We start from the raw sequence: 13,401 nt of genomic DNA, 5'->3' as shown, positions 1-13,401 counted from the left end.
AATTCCCTCAAAAATCCAACACTGCTGTGTGTATACTATCGCCATTTTCTTGTCATTGTCATTACTTTCTGTACTTCATTTTTTTTTCTCTCCTTTCTTCCATCCTTTGTTTCTTGGAACTTGGCTCTACTTATAGTTACGAAGAGATGTGATACTTGGGGTGCGCGTGAAATTTTTCATGAGAAAAACATTATTGGAAATCAAGAAATTGCAGAGAAGAAAAGTTATAGCCCCAGGAGATGGTCTTCAAATTGACACCTGTTCTTAAGAACATCTTTAGATACTTTCAAATTCAATATAATTTATCACGTAGAATAAAGTATGAAAAAAAAAATGTCGACCTCATGATCTTTATTTTCGTTTCAGCAATCAAATGAAAAGAAAAATTATGTAAAACTCCAATCATCGGAAAAGGGATTAAATCATTGATGAAACAAGGGTCTTAATTCAAATACCCTGACAGTCTCTCTCATCGGTATCTCCCCGAAATATGCGAGTGTCGCATTTACGGGATTACCCAAGTTTAGCATAATATTAACAGGTGCAAATAACATACAGGTAAATGCAAGAGAAATGGAAAATGAGAGAACGTATTATTCATGGATTACCTCACTTGTCTCCCTCGTTTCAATTTCACCCCTATTCTCTCTTACGAGCTTTAGTCCTCCCCCGTTTCACTCCTCCTCACCCCTCAGCCTACCCACCAGGCCCACCGTCACAGCCACTCTCCCTCGCCCCCATTAGAATAATTGCTTCTTCATCTTCGTGTTATACCACAACTACGACTCTTCGTTGTATTTTCGTGGCATAATAAGCATCTTCAGCCATTGTTTCTGGGTATGTTTCAGGGGGATGAAACATAACAATCCAACTGGAATTCCATTAAAGCCTCACTAAACGCTGTCACCACAGTATCTCGATCCTCATACATCTTGAAATCATTCATATGGGTTCATTGTCTGTAATTTACACTTGTTTGTAACACCTAACTGGGCCGATTATCATATTCATGCTATCCCTATAGAGATGTCCATTTTTACCCTTTTCATTATTTAAATCTGAAATTAAAATACTCGGGCTATTCACCCCGGCAAAGGTGAAGACTTATTTCCACTCTTCTCAGTGTGGACTGACTCGAAAGAGACTAAAAGTTTTGGCGTCTTACGGTGAGAGGAAAAAATAACTTCTATTGAGGGATCAGTCTCTGGAGAAAAGACATCATCCCCTGGAGCCTCACGTTCAGTATGTCAATTGTAGCTTGTCACGAGATAATAATGTTACATGTAATTACAGTTTTGGAAGGATTGTGAATTTCTCTCTCAGTGAGGTCAGACATAAGTATTCGTTTCTGACCCAATTTTGGATGTGCAATGACTGTCACGAGGTGAAATGATCCAAAACCGTCTGCATAAGTGCAAATAGACCATCAATTTTATTTCCATAGATTTGTGGAGTTGTCATTTTACTGGTGCGTTGAAAAACGCTTTAGTGGAGTTGAATGTTCGTCTATAATTTTAATAATTAATTTTCAACGACACGACTTTCAGTAATACATTGGTGGGGTAAAACTGGATAAAAACCCTCAACCCCATCGCCCACTGGATCAAAAAATTTCACCGAACAATCAAAATATTTCAGTTTCAAGTGGAAGCGCTTGGGAGCTTTTTCATCACTCGAAAACCCTTTCGCTAAAGAACACAGACATGAAACTGAAAAAAAAAATATAGAAAAACACGTGCACACTGTGTCGTATATATCCGCTCCATAAAATGTACTCTGAGACTCGTTCAGATCACAGAGAAAAATATTACTTTCTGGAATACAGAGCAAACCCGGGGAATATTTTTTCGTTTACGTATGACATTGTAATTCAGTAACAGAAGCTACCTGAAATGATATACAACAATTATTTGCTTGTTATGTATTTTCGTTTGCTCATCCCTTATTCACTACACAAGCGAATGAGTAAAGACAAAAATGTAATAAAATAATACGAAGGGGTAGAAAAATACCGGGGGAAGAGAAGACACAGAGAGTACGGAGGGAAATATGAATGTTCGAGTGAGCTCATTGTCATGCAAGAACAGTAAAATACCAAGTCGCTGGCGCATTCTCCCAGGCATCGAAGCTGGAAATACGATTTTGCCATTGCCCTTATAGTGCACCAAAGACAGACGAATAGCAAGCGAACTGTTCATTTATGCAAGCTCTTGTAGTTGCTCTCATTCTATCCCTCACCACTGGCATTCCTATATAATGCTAACGCGTACAAATTCTGTGAAAGAGGATAAATAAATTAGAGACGAGCTCTGTACTTACCTCCTTCGTGTCCCTTTACGTCATCTATATGCGGCAAAAATACTCCTAGTGGAGCTATCCATTTTATTCTCTTTCATTCAATCTTCCATCACTATCTTCCCCAGCAAACGTGACTTGACTCAGTCTGCGACAATTTTTTTCTTGCTATTATAGTTTTTTGTTTCCACCTCGCGGGTCATTTTTTTTTTACCTCGTTGCATTCGCAGACCAGATTTAAAACCATTGAGTAGTATTATTCCTTTATAAGGAGGTAAAAGCTTTTTCGAGTGTTTAATAGATGCTCGAGAGGCGTTGGAAGTTATACGAATTGTAGTTAGTCTCACTTGGAAGGGCACTCCAAGTGATATCGCCGGCGACCCCTAGTTCATTTCACCCCGGAGGATGTACATAATGAAACCTTTCACTTTTTCATTCGGGTAGAGCGATTTTTTTTTTCGTATCTACATGAGAACAAATCCGTGAGAAGCACGTATCCGCGTGATCGTACATTAGTCAGCCTCGGGGAATAAATGATGATTTAGTCAGCTTATTTTTCACCTTGTTTTCTTATCAATATCTCAGAAATGGGGGAATTTTATAATAATTATTTTTGAAGGTTCATATAATTTTATAAGTTCTACAAAAAGATCTTCATGAAAATTCTTCCTAGATGTTGAGATATTCATCGAAAACCGAGGCAGGATGGAAATTAACTTACTCTGTTCTACCATCTCACTACAAAATTGGCGCTCATATTCTAAAAGAGTTTTTAAACTATGATTCTGCTTAAATAGAATTGCTCCTTTGAGTGGGAGATAAAAATGGAGAATTCTTTCAAGGAATGTAAGCAGTAATTATTTTTTGAAATTCCCCACTATGTTCGTCTTTTATACAGATTCACACTTCACCTCACACTTCAAAAAAAATTCATCCTCGTGTATTTTTGTATCATTCTTTCCATCATCGGATAGGCTCATTTGTGTACACATAAAATGTATTTTCTCGGTGATTTCCTTCATTGTTCAAATTAATATCTAATCGTTTACATCGTACAAGAAATTATATCGATAGTATAAACTGCGAGTCAATCGTAATGGATCTTTAAATTTTTCACATTGACAATGAAAATTGTAGGTGATTTTTATTTAACTAGTCCCATCTTCTTGGCTTCCACTTCGTATATCAATAACCTCCACATTTTCACAACAAATACTTCCGCCTCTTCATCGAGAACCTGGAACACAACATAATATTGAATAATACCATAATTTGTCTAAAGTCTAAATATAACTCGGTTTTCTTATGAAATGAATCCAAGTGAAATTACCATCTCACAAGAGTCGGTAGACGATATGAAATGGTTAATAAACTACTGAATGAATAATCCTAAGCACTTTCGAATTTCACCTGGACATCTCATAAATCATCTATAAAATAGAATACCCACCATTTGTACATCATCTAGAATTCCCTGAGGTGAGCTTCCAGCCATAACTTTACTGCAGATAAAATCCACAAGTGTTGGTTCAGGCTCCCCAATGTATTCAATGATTTTCTTATTAATCCAGGGCCGTATCCTCTTTTCCATCAGTGCATTATCAATGACAGCCCAATCAAGTTGATAAGCAAAAAGTGCATTTTTATCCGTCGGTATTTTATCAATAAGGGATTTAATATGTTTACGTTTCTCCTCCTGACTCTTGATACTCTCCTCCTTACCCCCCTTGTTAACATTCACCTCCTCAATTCCCTTCTTCTTCTTCTCATCCCCATAATCAAGAGGCACCAATTTACGTTTTTTGGAGTTATTAGTACCATCATCCTCATCATCATTATTGAAGACATCCTTAACATCCATTCGTGTCTTCTTCCTCGTTTGGCCCGACTGATTGACCTGTTGATTATTTCCCCCAGGACTAGCAGGTGTCTTATTACCAATACCATGATCCGAACTGCGATTAGCCCCCATGGCAAAGGGTACAAAATTACTGCCACTGTTCATTTTCTCAGGCTCACTAACCAACGACATACGCGAGTCATCGTCCTGACTAGGTACACCGCCCATCTGTGATGGTGTTACTGGAGCTGGTGATGTTACCGAACCAACACTACCCCCAGCATTGGACAACGATGTAACTGAATTACGCTTATGATTGGAATTATGTGGCTCCTTCTCACTCTCCATAATTCCATCAACTTGATTAAAATCGCGATGATAGCTTGGCTGGCGATGATGCCTACGATGACGATAGTGATGTCTCGGTGGTGTTCTTGATGGCTCCTGCGGTGGATCTTCAAATTCAACCCCATCATCACTATCACTATCAATGGGCTCTGTTTCAATTGGCGGCATTCGCTCTCTCTCCTCTTTATCCTTGTCAATAGCCTTTCTATCATCATTTTTCTCATCCTCCTCATCAATTATTGTTATTACTGGCTTCGGTTTGTACTGTTCCTCTCGCTCTGCCTTCAATCTTTCAAATTCTGCCGCTGGATCTGGATGTGATGCATCAGCGTAGAGTTTGTCCCGTAGCCGTTGTAACTCTTGGCGCTCAGCACATCTGTCCCGGGAGTCCGCCTCAGCCTCTAGTGTACGCTCCTCAAGGCGTCTGGCTAATTCCTTGCCCTTGTAGTACTTGGTATCATCCCTATCATCGTCGTAATCCTCCAGGAATTCTTTCAATCGTTTTGCCTCCTTCTCGCGTGCCTCTCGTTTGCCTCGTTTCTTCTCGAATTCCTTCTCGTATTCCTTCTGTTTACGACGCTCACGGGTCTCCCAGGCACGCAAACGCTCTTGATAAGCTGCCTCCTTCTCTCGGGCTCGCCTCTCGTTCTTTTTTCGCTCTTTTGCCTCTTCCTCCTCCTCACGTTCACGCATTATCTCCCGCTCGCTCTTTCGCACTTCCTCGCGCTCACGGTCGCGCTCGCGATTCCTGTCCCTCATGCGATCACGCTCTTTTGATCTGAAATTAGTGGAAATTCAACATGAATTGTTGAATTAATTGAAATGAAATATTTTTTTATCAATATATTTTACCGTGATTTCGAACGCCGCTTGTCACGTCTATCGGGATGACCCTTGTGCGACATGGGACTGTCCATATCCACGTCCTGATCGTCCTTATTGACGATATCATCTTCTCGTCTGTCCCTTCTCATTCGATCTCTCAGGCGCTCACGCTCCCGCTCACGTTCTTTTGATCTGTTATTTCATTTAATGAATTAATACCCAATCGCATTGAACAGTAGATTGAGAAAAAATTGTAAAACATATTTGCTATCTTTCAAATAATTATTTACCGTCACCGTACGTTTTTTTTCATTTAATTACCGAATTCAATCCTTTAATTATCAATAGTCTACGGCCATCTCACCTCGATTTGGATCGACGCTTGTCCCTCCTATCCGGATGGCCCTTGTGTGAAAGAGGACTCCCCAAATCCACCTCCTGCTCATCCTTGACCCCGACATCGTCATCGCGTCGATCTCTCCTCTTCTTTTCCCGTTTCTCCTTCTCCTCCTTCTCCACAGCTTCTTTCTTCCGTTTAACCTGGGCCTTTTCTTCCTCTTGTTTCTAAAAAATACAATATCACGAGATACCATTGAGTGAACGTCTAATATTACTCATTGAATCAGTCCCTTGAGAAATGAGAAAAATAAATTTCCATGTAAAATTTCATATGAACAAATATGTAAATGTTGTACAGTTTAGTAAAATTATGGTGGATATTTGTGTCATTTTTTTTTTTTCATTCGGTGTATACTCACTCCATTGGCGATATGCCCAAGCCCCTGCTCGTTTCTCGTACCTAAGTGAAGGTACAAATTACAAATATTCCATTGTTTTTTCCTTCTTAATTACAATTTTATGCTTAATAACTAATAACGTTCATTAAATGTCGCATTAATGAGTGAAGGGCCTTTCAATGTACTCACAACATTGACAAACGCCCCTCATGAGTAATGTATTTTCTTACTCCTATCGTACGACTAATATTTTCTTATGCTCATAAATCTATTGTTACTATGATAAACAAGATGTTGTTCTATCTGTGATTTTGAAAATTTTATGAAATATAATGAATTATTTGAATATACCAAGATTTGAAGCGAGGAAGACATCACTGTGTGGAGCACCAATATCATCTTATGTGTCGAGTGTTATCCCATTGTGTTGAAGCAAATCGTTGAATCTTAATCGCGGCAGTCGAGTTTCACCACAAACTGTTGAATATCAAATTTGTTTTCTGTTTTTTTTTTCACGAGTTTATTTTTTTCCGTTCAGCCCCATTACGAATTGTCCAATTATAAATCAATGAATGACACGAGTATTCTTGCTAATCCTTCTCCCTTCAGTCTCATTTTTCAAATTAAGGATGTAATGCGATTATCTAGAATTTATTGTGAATATTTTTGTCGAATGAAATTACTCTTTTTGATAAATAATTTTACTCCAATCGCCACTAAATAAATTAATTCACATTACACCCTTAAACGATGCATTACTCATGAATCAAGGTTCCATGATTGACTCTCATCCAGGATAAATCTATTATGATGAGGCGCAATAGATCTATGTTTGCAGCAGCAACGCATCTTTCAATGCTTTAAGATGAATCAATTGATCAATTCATTCTCGGGATGAAGAATTAAAAAAAAAAGTTTCATTCATAAAGAAAATGGCTATGAAAGATACGTATTGCCTCGTGTCAGTTACTTCGCCTGTAATAATGATTTACATTTGTTTTTTTTTTTGGTTCTTGGTGGATAATCTCTGACTTACCAGCGAGGCTGCCTGCCGCCCTGAGAAATAACCGAGGGTTGTGGCTGTGATTGACTCCCTTCAGAGCCAATGAATAGTGGGTGAATTGGTCGGGCACCCCACTCACACACAGCCATTTCCTAGCGCTTGTATTTTCACTTGTGCGCGGCCTGTTATTATAATTACAGCAACGAATCACGGCTCTAATTCGTTCAATTCTAGCAATATCACACACGCATACCTCAACCCTAGCCAACCATATGTTTTTGGCATATTTATCTCTATTCATGTAATTTGTCATAAACTATTTTAATCTATACTACATGTCAATCAATAATTCGGCTACACCTCCGGGGCGCTTCCTCCACGAATACACTGGGGTGGTTTATCATCCCACAGTCATTGCCTTTTGCAAGTGGCTTGGAATTTTTCACTGTTAAAAATTGTAAAATTATTTAATAAAAAAAAAATTGTGCAGCACAAACATTAATGACAGGACTGTGGTTACATTGAACTGTGATTTGTGATCAGCGCTTATATGATCGACCTTCAATGTATCGGATCACACACCAATAGACGCGGACTTTGAACCTCCTTAACAATATCCAAGTTGTTCGAACAATGTTTTGGTTCTGAGGAAATCGTTTTCAGACAGCTGCATTATACCCCAGATTAATTTGAGGTCAACCTTAGCTATTTTTCATGCATAAATTTCATGGAAAGCGGAGTATTATATGCTGTCTATAATCGTTTCGAACCTCTAAATGAAGAAATCATGTTTGGAATTTGAGATACTCTTCAAAACGCGGAAAAGTGAAAAATCTGAACAAAAAATTTTGAAAGGCTTCATAATGTAAAAATGTAAATAAACCAACACCCAAAATGGACACTGAACTTCCTGTTGAAATCCACCACATTTGACGCAAAACTGAAGAATGCTCTAAAGAAGTGTATAAACACAGAATACCAGTTGAAAAAAAATACAATGGGATGATGAGTGACCCCAGTGTATCCGTCAAGTGTCAATTAGCTTTTACGATAATTAGATTTTTGTTTCTCTCGTCCATAAGATCAACCGTCAATTAAATGTATTGACGATGAAGTAGACATTAATGTGAAAGAAACGATAAGAAAGACACAAATTTTATGCTGAACAGAACAGACATGTGTTGATTATCCTTAAAAATGTTGGAATTGAAAATTCTAATTACCTTCATGACTTCCCTGAACTTTCCAATTTCCCGTGTTATTAAATCTCGTTTACTTTCCTCAATTTCCGCATCGTCGAGATTTAATGACTTTGCTGCTAGCTTTGCCTGGTGCTCCTCGGCACTGGCTTTCCTAGCATCTGTGAATGATAACAAATTAGATTATTCAAAATTTTTGGTCCATGAGTCACTAGTCGTTCAAATTTACTTTTGTTCAAAGTTTTGCTTCTTAAATATGGGATCGTTTCCACGGATAATAATTATCGAAGAACATAACCAACCTGGAGCATTCTGAGCAAGTTCCAACTCGGTGGAATGCTCCGAAAGAATCTGAGAGATTCTTGTCAGTGCATCGCTATCCACTACGCGCATCCCCTCGTCCATGTAGTCATCAGAATCCTCACCATCGCCAGCTTCATTCTGTGTCTCATCCTGCAGAGGGGATTGTCCGCCCTTCAGCTTCTTCCGTCGTTCAGCTAGATCATTGTACCATAAATTATTAGTATTGGCAGATAAAATTTATACTGAATATTGAAAAAGTAACAATTATTGATAGGACGTCTACTGATGTTAGAACCAATGAAGTTCCAATCTCTTTGTCTCACCTTTGAACTGATCCAAAACAACCTTAGCCTTGGCATCCACTTTCACCACCAGCTTCTTATTCCCAATTTCCATGTCATGGAGTAGTCGAATTGCTCGCAATCCGGCATCTGGCCCAGCATATTCACAAAACCCAAAGGCTTGCACACGTTTCCAGGACAGAACGTGGCCGCAAGCACCTAGGATATGTCTGATCATAACATCAGGGGCACGATCCATGATGTTACCGACAAAAACAGTGACAGGAGGACCTGTTTCACGCTCTCTTCGCCTGGTTGGGTCATGCCTCGGTTGATTTCGAGAATATCTCACAGCTGGTGCTGAGGTCTGCATTGCAGAGACTGGTGTGGGTATCATCTAAAGAATATGGGTGATTCAGGAGAGGTTATTTGATTGTTACGGGAATGGCTCATCCATTGGGCTTGATCACATGCTCGTTAAATTTCAGCGAAGTCTCCGAGAAAAAGCCTTGTGCCAACACCAGAGAGCCCATTCCTCGGAGTTCACTAACATTTTCTTCATTTTTATAAAATATTCATAAAATTCATGTACTCACATGTGGCGGCATTGGCATGACTCCACCGATGATCGGTGGAGGAGCACCAACCATGTACGGCATCGGCGGCATTCCGGGTATGCCCATAGGTGGTTGTCCAGGGTATGACATTGCTAATCAATTTATTCTGAATATCGAATAATCAGCTAGAAAAATCACCGAGAAATGAAGTATGAGAAGTGCCAAGGCCAGCCTTGAGCGAATTAATAACGATCTGTACTTACGATATTCCACGTACTTCCGTTCGGTTTCGTTTAATCCAAAAAATGTGACAATAACCGATGCCAAATTCTCAACGTTAATGGATGCCACACAGACCAACCTAACCACAAAATCACTAACTCGTCTCAATCAATCTCATGACGATTAGTTCACCATCCACTATTCAAATAGCATATTTACACAATATTAACAGAATAGATTTTGTCCATTGACAGGATGGACTTGTGATTGTGAATTTACAGGTATATCGAACCTTCGAATTCTAACACCTCGCGAGGCAATTACGCTCTTGCGTTCATAGCCTTCATAGCGGCGATCGCAGCCATTTGTCGCTGAGATTTTCTGTCCTTTTTTGCACGTGAGTCTATCCCTGTCTAACATGAACTTCTACTCAAGTCTAGATCCCTAGTAGTGACACAGGGTCCCTATGACTATCATATTTTTGTCACTAGATTTAGCCGCGAAGATACAAATTGCATGTCAATTTAAAAATATTTTCTCCAGATATTTTTAAAACTTTTTCACAATATCCTTCTTTCCTTATTCCATTTGTTCCAAATTGTTCAATCTATTCAATTATTCAGTGGAAAAATTGTACAGAACCTGGAATTAATTTCCGAAGAAGTTGACGCACGTAGTTAAGGCACATCAGGCCCTTCATCCGCCATGTTGCCAAAAATGGCGGGATTTCAAGTTAAGTTTCGTGACAACCCGGCGTAAATGATCATTAAAATAACGGTTGCAACAGCAATGACGATTGACGATTGGCCAGTCGTTTCTCTAACCTGTGTTTCTTCTATTTGTAAACATTTTTGAATTACGATGACACGATTGTTTATTCTATTCTGGCTTTGCAGTGTCAGTTTGGAATTCGAGGGAAGTGTTGTACTGAGGAATTTAGGAGAGAGACAATACAATTCGTTAATAGGTAAGTGAGGTTATCAACAAGAAGCAGGAAATTTTTTGAACATTCATATTATCTGAGCCAAGGACGCGATTTTTCGAAATTTACGTTCATTTAAATAATTAATTGAAGAGCTTTTGCTTGTCAATTATTCGTTGAATTCCTCTTTGCAGATCGACAGTTATTACTGTTACTCCATTTTCATTCATATCTAGAATTATTAATTACTACATATATTCTCCGAATTTTCTCTTTATCCTATTTTTTAGAATAAGTAATAAATAAAAAATAATCACCATTGCATAATAAAAATCCTGGAATAATTTAGGCTCCCTCTGCTCTAGAAAAATCCCATTTACCAACGCATGGAGCTTGCTGGCACAATGCGCTGAAAGTTTTAAAAAATAATTGTGATAAATTGAACGATCACGAGCATTCGCTACTCGCTTTGAGACTGGCCAATTGTTTTCTGGAAGACTCTGGTCATGCAACGTACGATTGCTACTCGAGTGAATCGGAGGACATCAGGAGGTAGAGTGCAATTCAAGTGACCTGTCATTATTTAAGATCGTTTTGTTCTCAGCAAATTAATACAACACATGTTCTCTACAGGAAATGCATCAATGGAATGTCCGATCGTGCTTTCGGAGTTTATAATGAGTTCTATACTCACACAACGCACATCTGCTTTTTCCTGAATCACGAACTATGGCAGATTGAAACCAATAACATCATAAAAGTGTAGGTGTTGCCACAGGGAGAGCCATTTTCTAAACAAATGCAAGTTCTAGTACTAAGAATACACAATTTTGCCTAGTCTGTACGACGCATCGTCGAAGATGAGGGAACAGCTTCACGAAGCTGCTGAAATACAGGGGTCCATGCTGGAGAGCCAAAAAGAGGGTTTGGCCCTGCAGAATAAATTGTTGGACCATGGGAAGACCCTCGAGGGCATCATTGAGTCATCAGCGGAAACTGTCAATGATATGGTGACTGATTTCAGGTGAAGATGCACAAAAGAAATTGAGCATATTTAATTCATCAAATTTTCACTTAATATTAATGTTGCATCATAAAACAGACAAATGACAAAGAGAAAAATTCAATTATTTTCTTGAACATAGGGAAACATCGAGGGATCAACAGGCTCTTCTGTATGAAATATTTTCGTACATGCGGGCTTTTCAAGACTGGATAGTAGGTGAAGTCTCGTGGTTCCAGTCAATCGCATATTTCACAGTGACCTGCATCATCTGCGCTCTGTTCAGTGCATCAAAACGCACTGCTGAGGCGCGAGTAACTCTATTCACTATTCTCAGTATGAACGTCATCCTCGAGAGAATGTTCGTTCAGTACAAACATAATATGAAAACGGTTTCACCAGACGATGCAGTAATTATGCCAATTCTAGTGAAATTTAAATAGTTGAGTTTTTTCGCAAATCGTTAGTCTGATCCTTCTTTGCAGATTCAAATAGTTTTGTTCACTTGGTGGCTGCGGAAAGGAGCTCTACTCCTGTGTATCGCAACTCTATTCCACTCGTACTTAACGTACAGAGACGAGACTCACGAAAATTATGCTGCCCTGAAGAGGATTGAGAAGCAGCTGCATACGTTGCAGGAGAATCCCGTGACTTTCCGTGAGTTTCTTTTTGCTTATTCAGATTAGATGGAGTTATTTACCGTAAGAATTTCTTGCCATCTATTGCTCTATAAAAAAATTTGGTGTACTTCTATTACAGGATATACAACACGACTGGCTGTCAAGAAACTGAAAGAAGCCCAAATGAATAAAAAAGAATTAAAAATGTGAATTTAAATTCCCCGGAAAATATGAACTGCAGAAGACTGAGAACGACTCCAATGAGTTTTGTAAATAAATTATAATGAGATAAAATATAATAATTCAATAAAATTTGTAATTATAGAAATAATTGTAGCTCCATTCAAGAAAAAAAAACGAAATTTTTCACTTTCCATTTTATATTTGACATTGGTCTACAAGAATTTTTGTACAGTATAACAATAATTTAGTAAAATTGCGATGTTCATGTGTGTGGAAACTTGCGCAATAAGTGATTGACCTGGCCGAATTTGAGATTTGTACTCCCAGGGGTGAGAATTCCCTTTAGTGCCTGCTCTTTGGAAAATTTCTTATTCTTCAGGTATGTTTTGTAACAATTCTGAAAATTCTCGGTCTCTTTCGTACACTTTTGGTTTTCGTAGTTGTTCTCTACGAGACAGGAAAGAACCAGAGTGGCTTCTTGAAGACATCCTTGTTCTGAATAAAATATTAATGATGAGGAGAAGAATTCCACAGATGAAAAATCGTGTATTTTTGAAGAGAAAAAGCTAAATACTCATTTTATTTTTCTTCTTTCTAAGAAAGAAAACTACAGGGAATCTCTGTTGAACAGTTTTTCACTGAGTAAATATAAAAAACGAGAAATTTGTGGAATTTATAATAGTTATTAAAAATGTGGATAGAAATTTTCTAATGAATGCTATTGTTAACTGCATTCTAAAAATAACACGTAATCCTTACCTTGCGATTTACTGCCCTTTCCAGTCACATGATTCCTTAATTTCAACGGTAGCATTGCTTTAAAGGGCACTTTGTTCTCATTCTGGGGAGACCTGGCCCATTTCATGAAGATGATGCTTGACCGCATCTTCCCTCGAAATTAAATCACACGCCGGTAGAAATTTAATCCTCTTCCGTCTGATCTTTAACTCTTCGAAATCGCTCCGATTCCTGTATTTACATTTGGCGTTGATTTCGAGGTTAAACCCAGCCGTAAATCACGTGGATTGATCTTGATGGAGACTAGAGACCTAAATTCTGTACT

General features: G+C 38.5%; 3 protein-coding genes across 4 annotated transcripts; 1 reads left to right on the top strand and 2 right to left on the bottom strand.

Moving 5' to 3' along the window:
• Window positions 1-3,142: 3,142 nt before the first annotated feature.
• Window positions 3,143-9,992, bottom strand: LOC135172798 (RNA-binding protein 25). The gene is made up of 9 exons (XM_064139180.1): window positions 9,652-9,992; window positions 9,428-9,573; window positions 8,874-9,228; window positions 8,550-8,744; window positions 8,272-8,408; window positions 5,673-5,872; window positions 5,336-5,500; window positions 3,746-5,261; window positions 3,143-3,532 (listed from the first exon to the last, which is right to left on the bottom strand). Exons 2-9 carry the CDS (start codon window positions 9,536-9,538, stop codon window positions 3,440-3,442), a joined length of 2,772 nt encoding a protein of 923 aa, XP_063995250.1. The 5' UTR covers window positions 9,539-9,573; window positions 9,652-9,992; the 3' UTR covers window positions 3,143-3,439.
• Window positions 9,993-10,359: 367 nt separating this feature from the next.
• Window positions 10,360-12,467, top strand: LOC135172809 (uncharacterized). 2 transcript variants are annotated; one of them, XM_064139201.1, is made up of 7 exons: window positions 10,360-10,577; window positions 10,898-11,084; window positions 11,166-11,294; window positions 11,371-11,556; window positions 11,678-11,945; window positions 12,003-12,192; window positions 12,295-12,467. In XM_064139201.1, exons 1-7 carry the CDS (start codon window positions 10,472-10,474, stop codon window positions 12,363-12,365), a joined length of 1,137 nt encoding a protein of 378 aa, XP_063995271.1. In that variant the 5' UTR covers window positions 10,360-10,471; the 3' UTR covers window positions 12,366-12,467. The 2 variants fall into 2 exon arrangements, with proteins under 2 accessions (XP_063995271.1, XP_063995272.1); XM_064139202.1 differs by having other exon boundaries at window positions 10,362-10,577; window positions 12,021-12,192; window positions 12,295-12,461.
• A 50-nt stretch (window positions 12,468-12,517) lies between these two features.
• On the bottom strand, window positions 12,518-13,396 carry LOC135172815 (uncharacterized). The gene is made up of 2 exons (XM_064139209.1): window positions 13,098-13,396; window positions 12,518-12,833 (listed from the first exon to the last, which is right to left on the bottom strand). Exons 1-2 carry the CDS (start codon window positions 13,222-13,224, stop codon window positions 12,601-12,603), a joined length of 360 nt encoding a protein of 119 aa, XP_063995279.1. The 5' UTR covers window positions 13,225-13,396; the 3' UTR covers window positions 12,518-12,600.
• Window positions 13,397-13,401: the final 5 nt, after the last annotated feature.

Source organism: Diachasmimorpha longicaudata, chromosome 2, assembly GCF_034640455.1.
Source record: "Diachasmimorpha longicaudata isolate KC_UGA_2023 chromosome 2, iyDiaLong2, whole genome shotgun sequence".
NCBI classification, from domain to species: Eukaryota; Metazoa; Arthropoda; class Insecta; order Hymenoptera; family Braconidae; genus Diachasmimorpha; species Diachasmimorpha longicaudata.
This window is presented reverse-complemented; position numbering and strand designations above follow the sequence as displayed.

Coding starts and splice junctions, on each gene's coding strand:
- LOC135172815 (XM_064139209.1), bottom strand. CDS start 13,224: ATGCGGTCAAGCATCATCTTCATGAAATGGGCCAGGTCTCCCCAGAAT. Junction 12,834..13,097: donor AAAGGGCAGTAAATCGCAAG/GTAAGGATTACG, acceptor TATTTTATTCAG/AACAAGGATGTCTTCAAGAA.
- LOC135172798 (XM_064139180.1), bottom strand. CDS start 9,538: ATGTCATACCCTGGACAACCACCTATGGGCATACCCGGAATGCCGCCG. Junction 9,229..9,427: donor TCATGCCAATGCCGCCACAT/GTGAGTACATGA, acceptor CATATTCTTTAG/ATGATACCCACACCAGTCTC. Junction 3,533..3,745: donor TTCTAGATGATGTACAAATG/GTGGGTATTCTA, acceptor GTTGTGTTCCAG/GTTCTCGATGAAGAGGCGGA.
- LOC135172809 (XM_064139201.1), top strand. CDS start 10,472: ATGACACGATTGTTTATTCTATTCTGGCTTTGCAGTGTCAGTTTGGAA. Junction 11,295..11,370: donor ACCAATAACATCATAAAAGT/GTAGGTGTTGCC, acceptor AATTTTGCCTAG/TCTGTACGACGCATCGTCGA. Junction 11,557..11,677: donor GATATGGTGACTGATTTCAG/GTGAAGATGCAC, acceptor TCTTGAACATAG/GGAAACATCGAGGGATCAAC.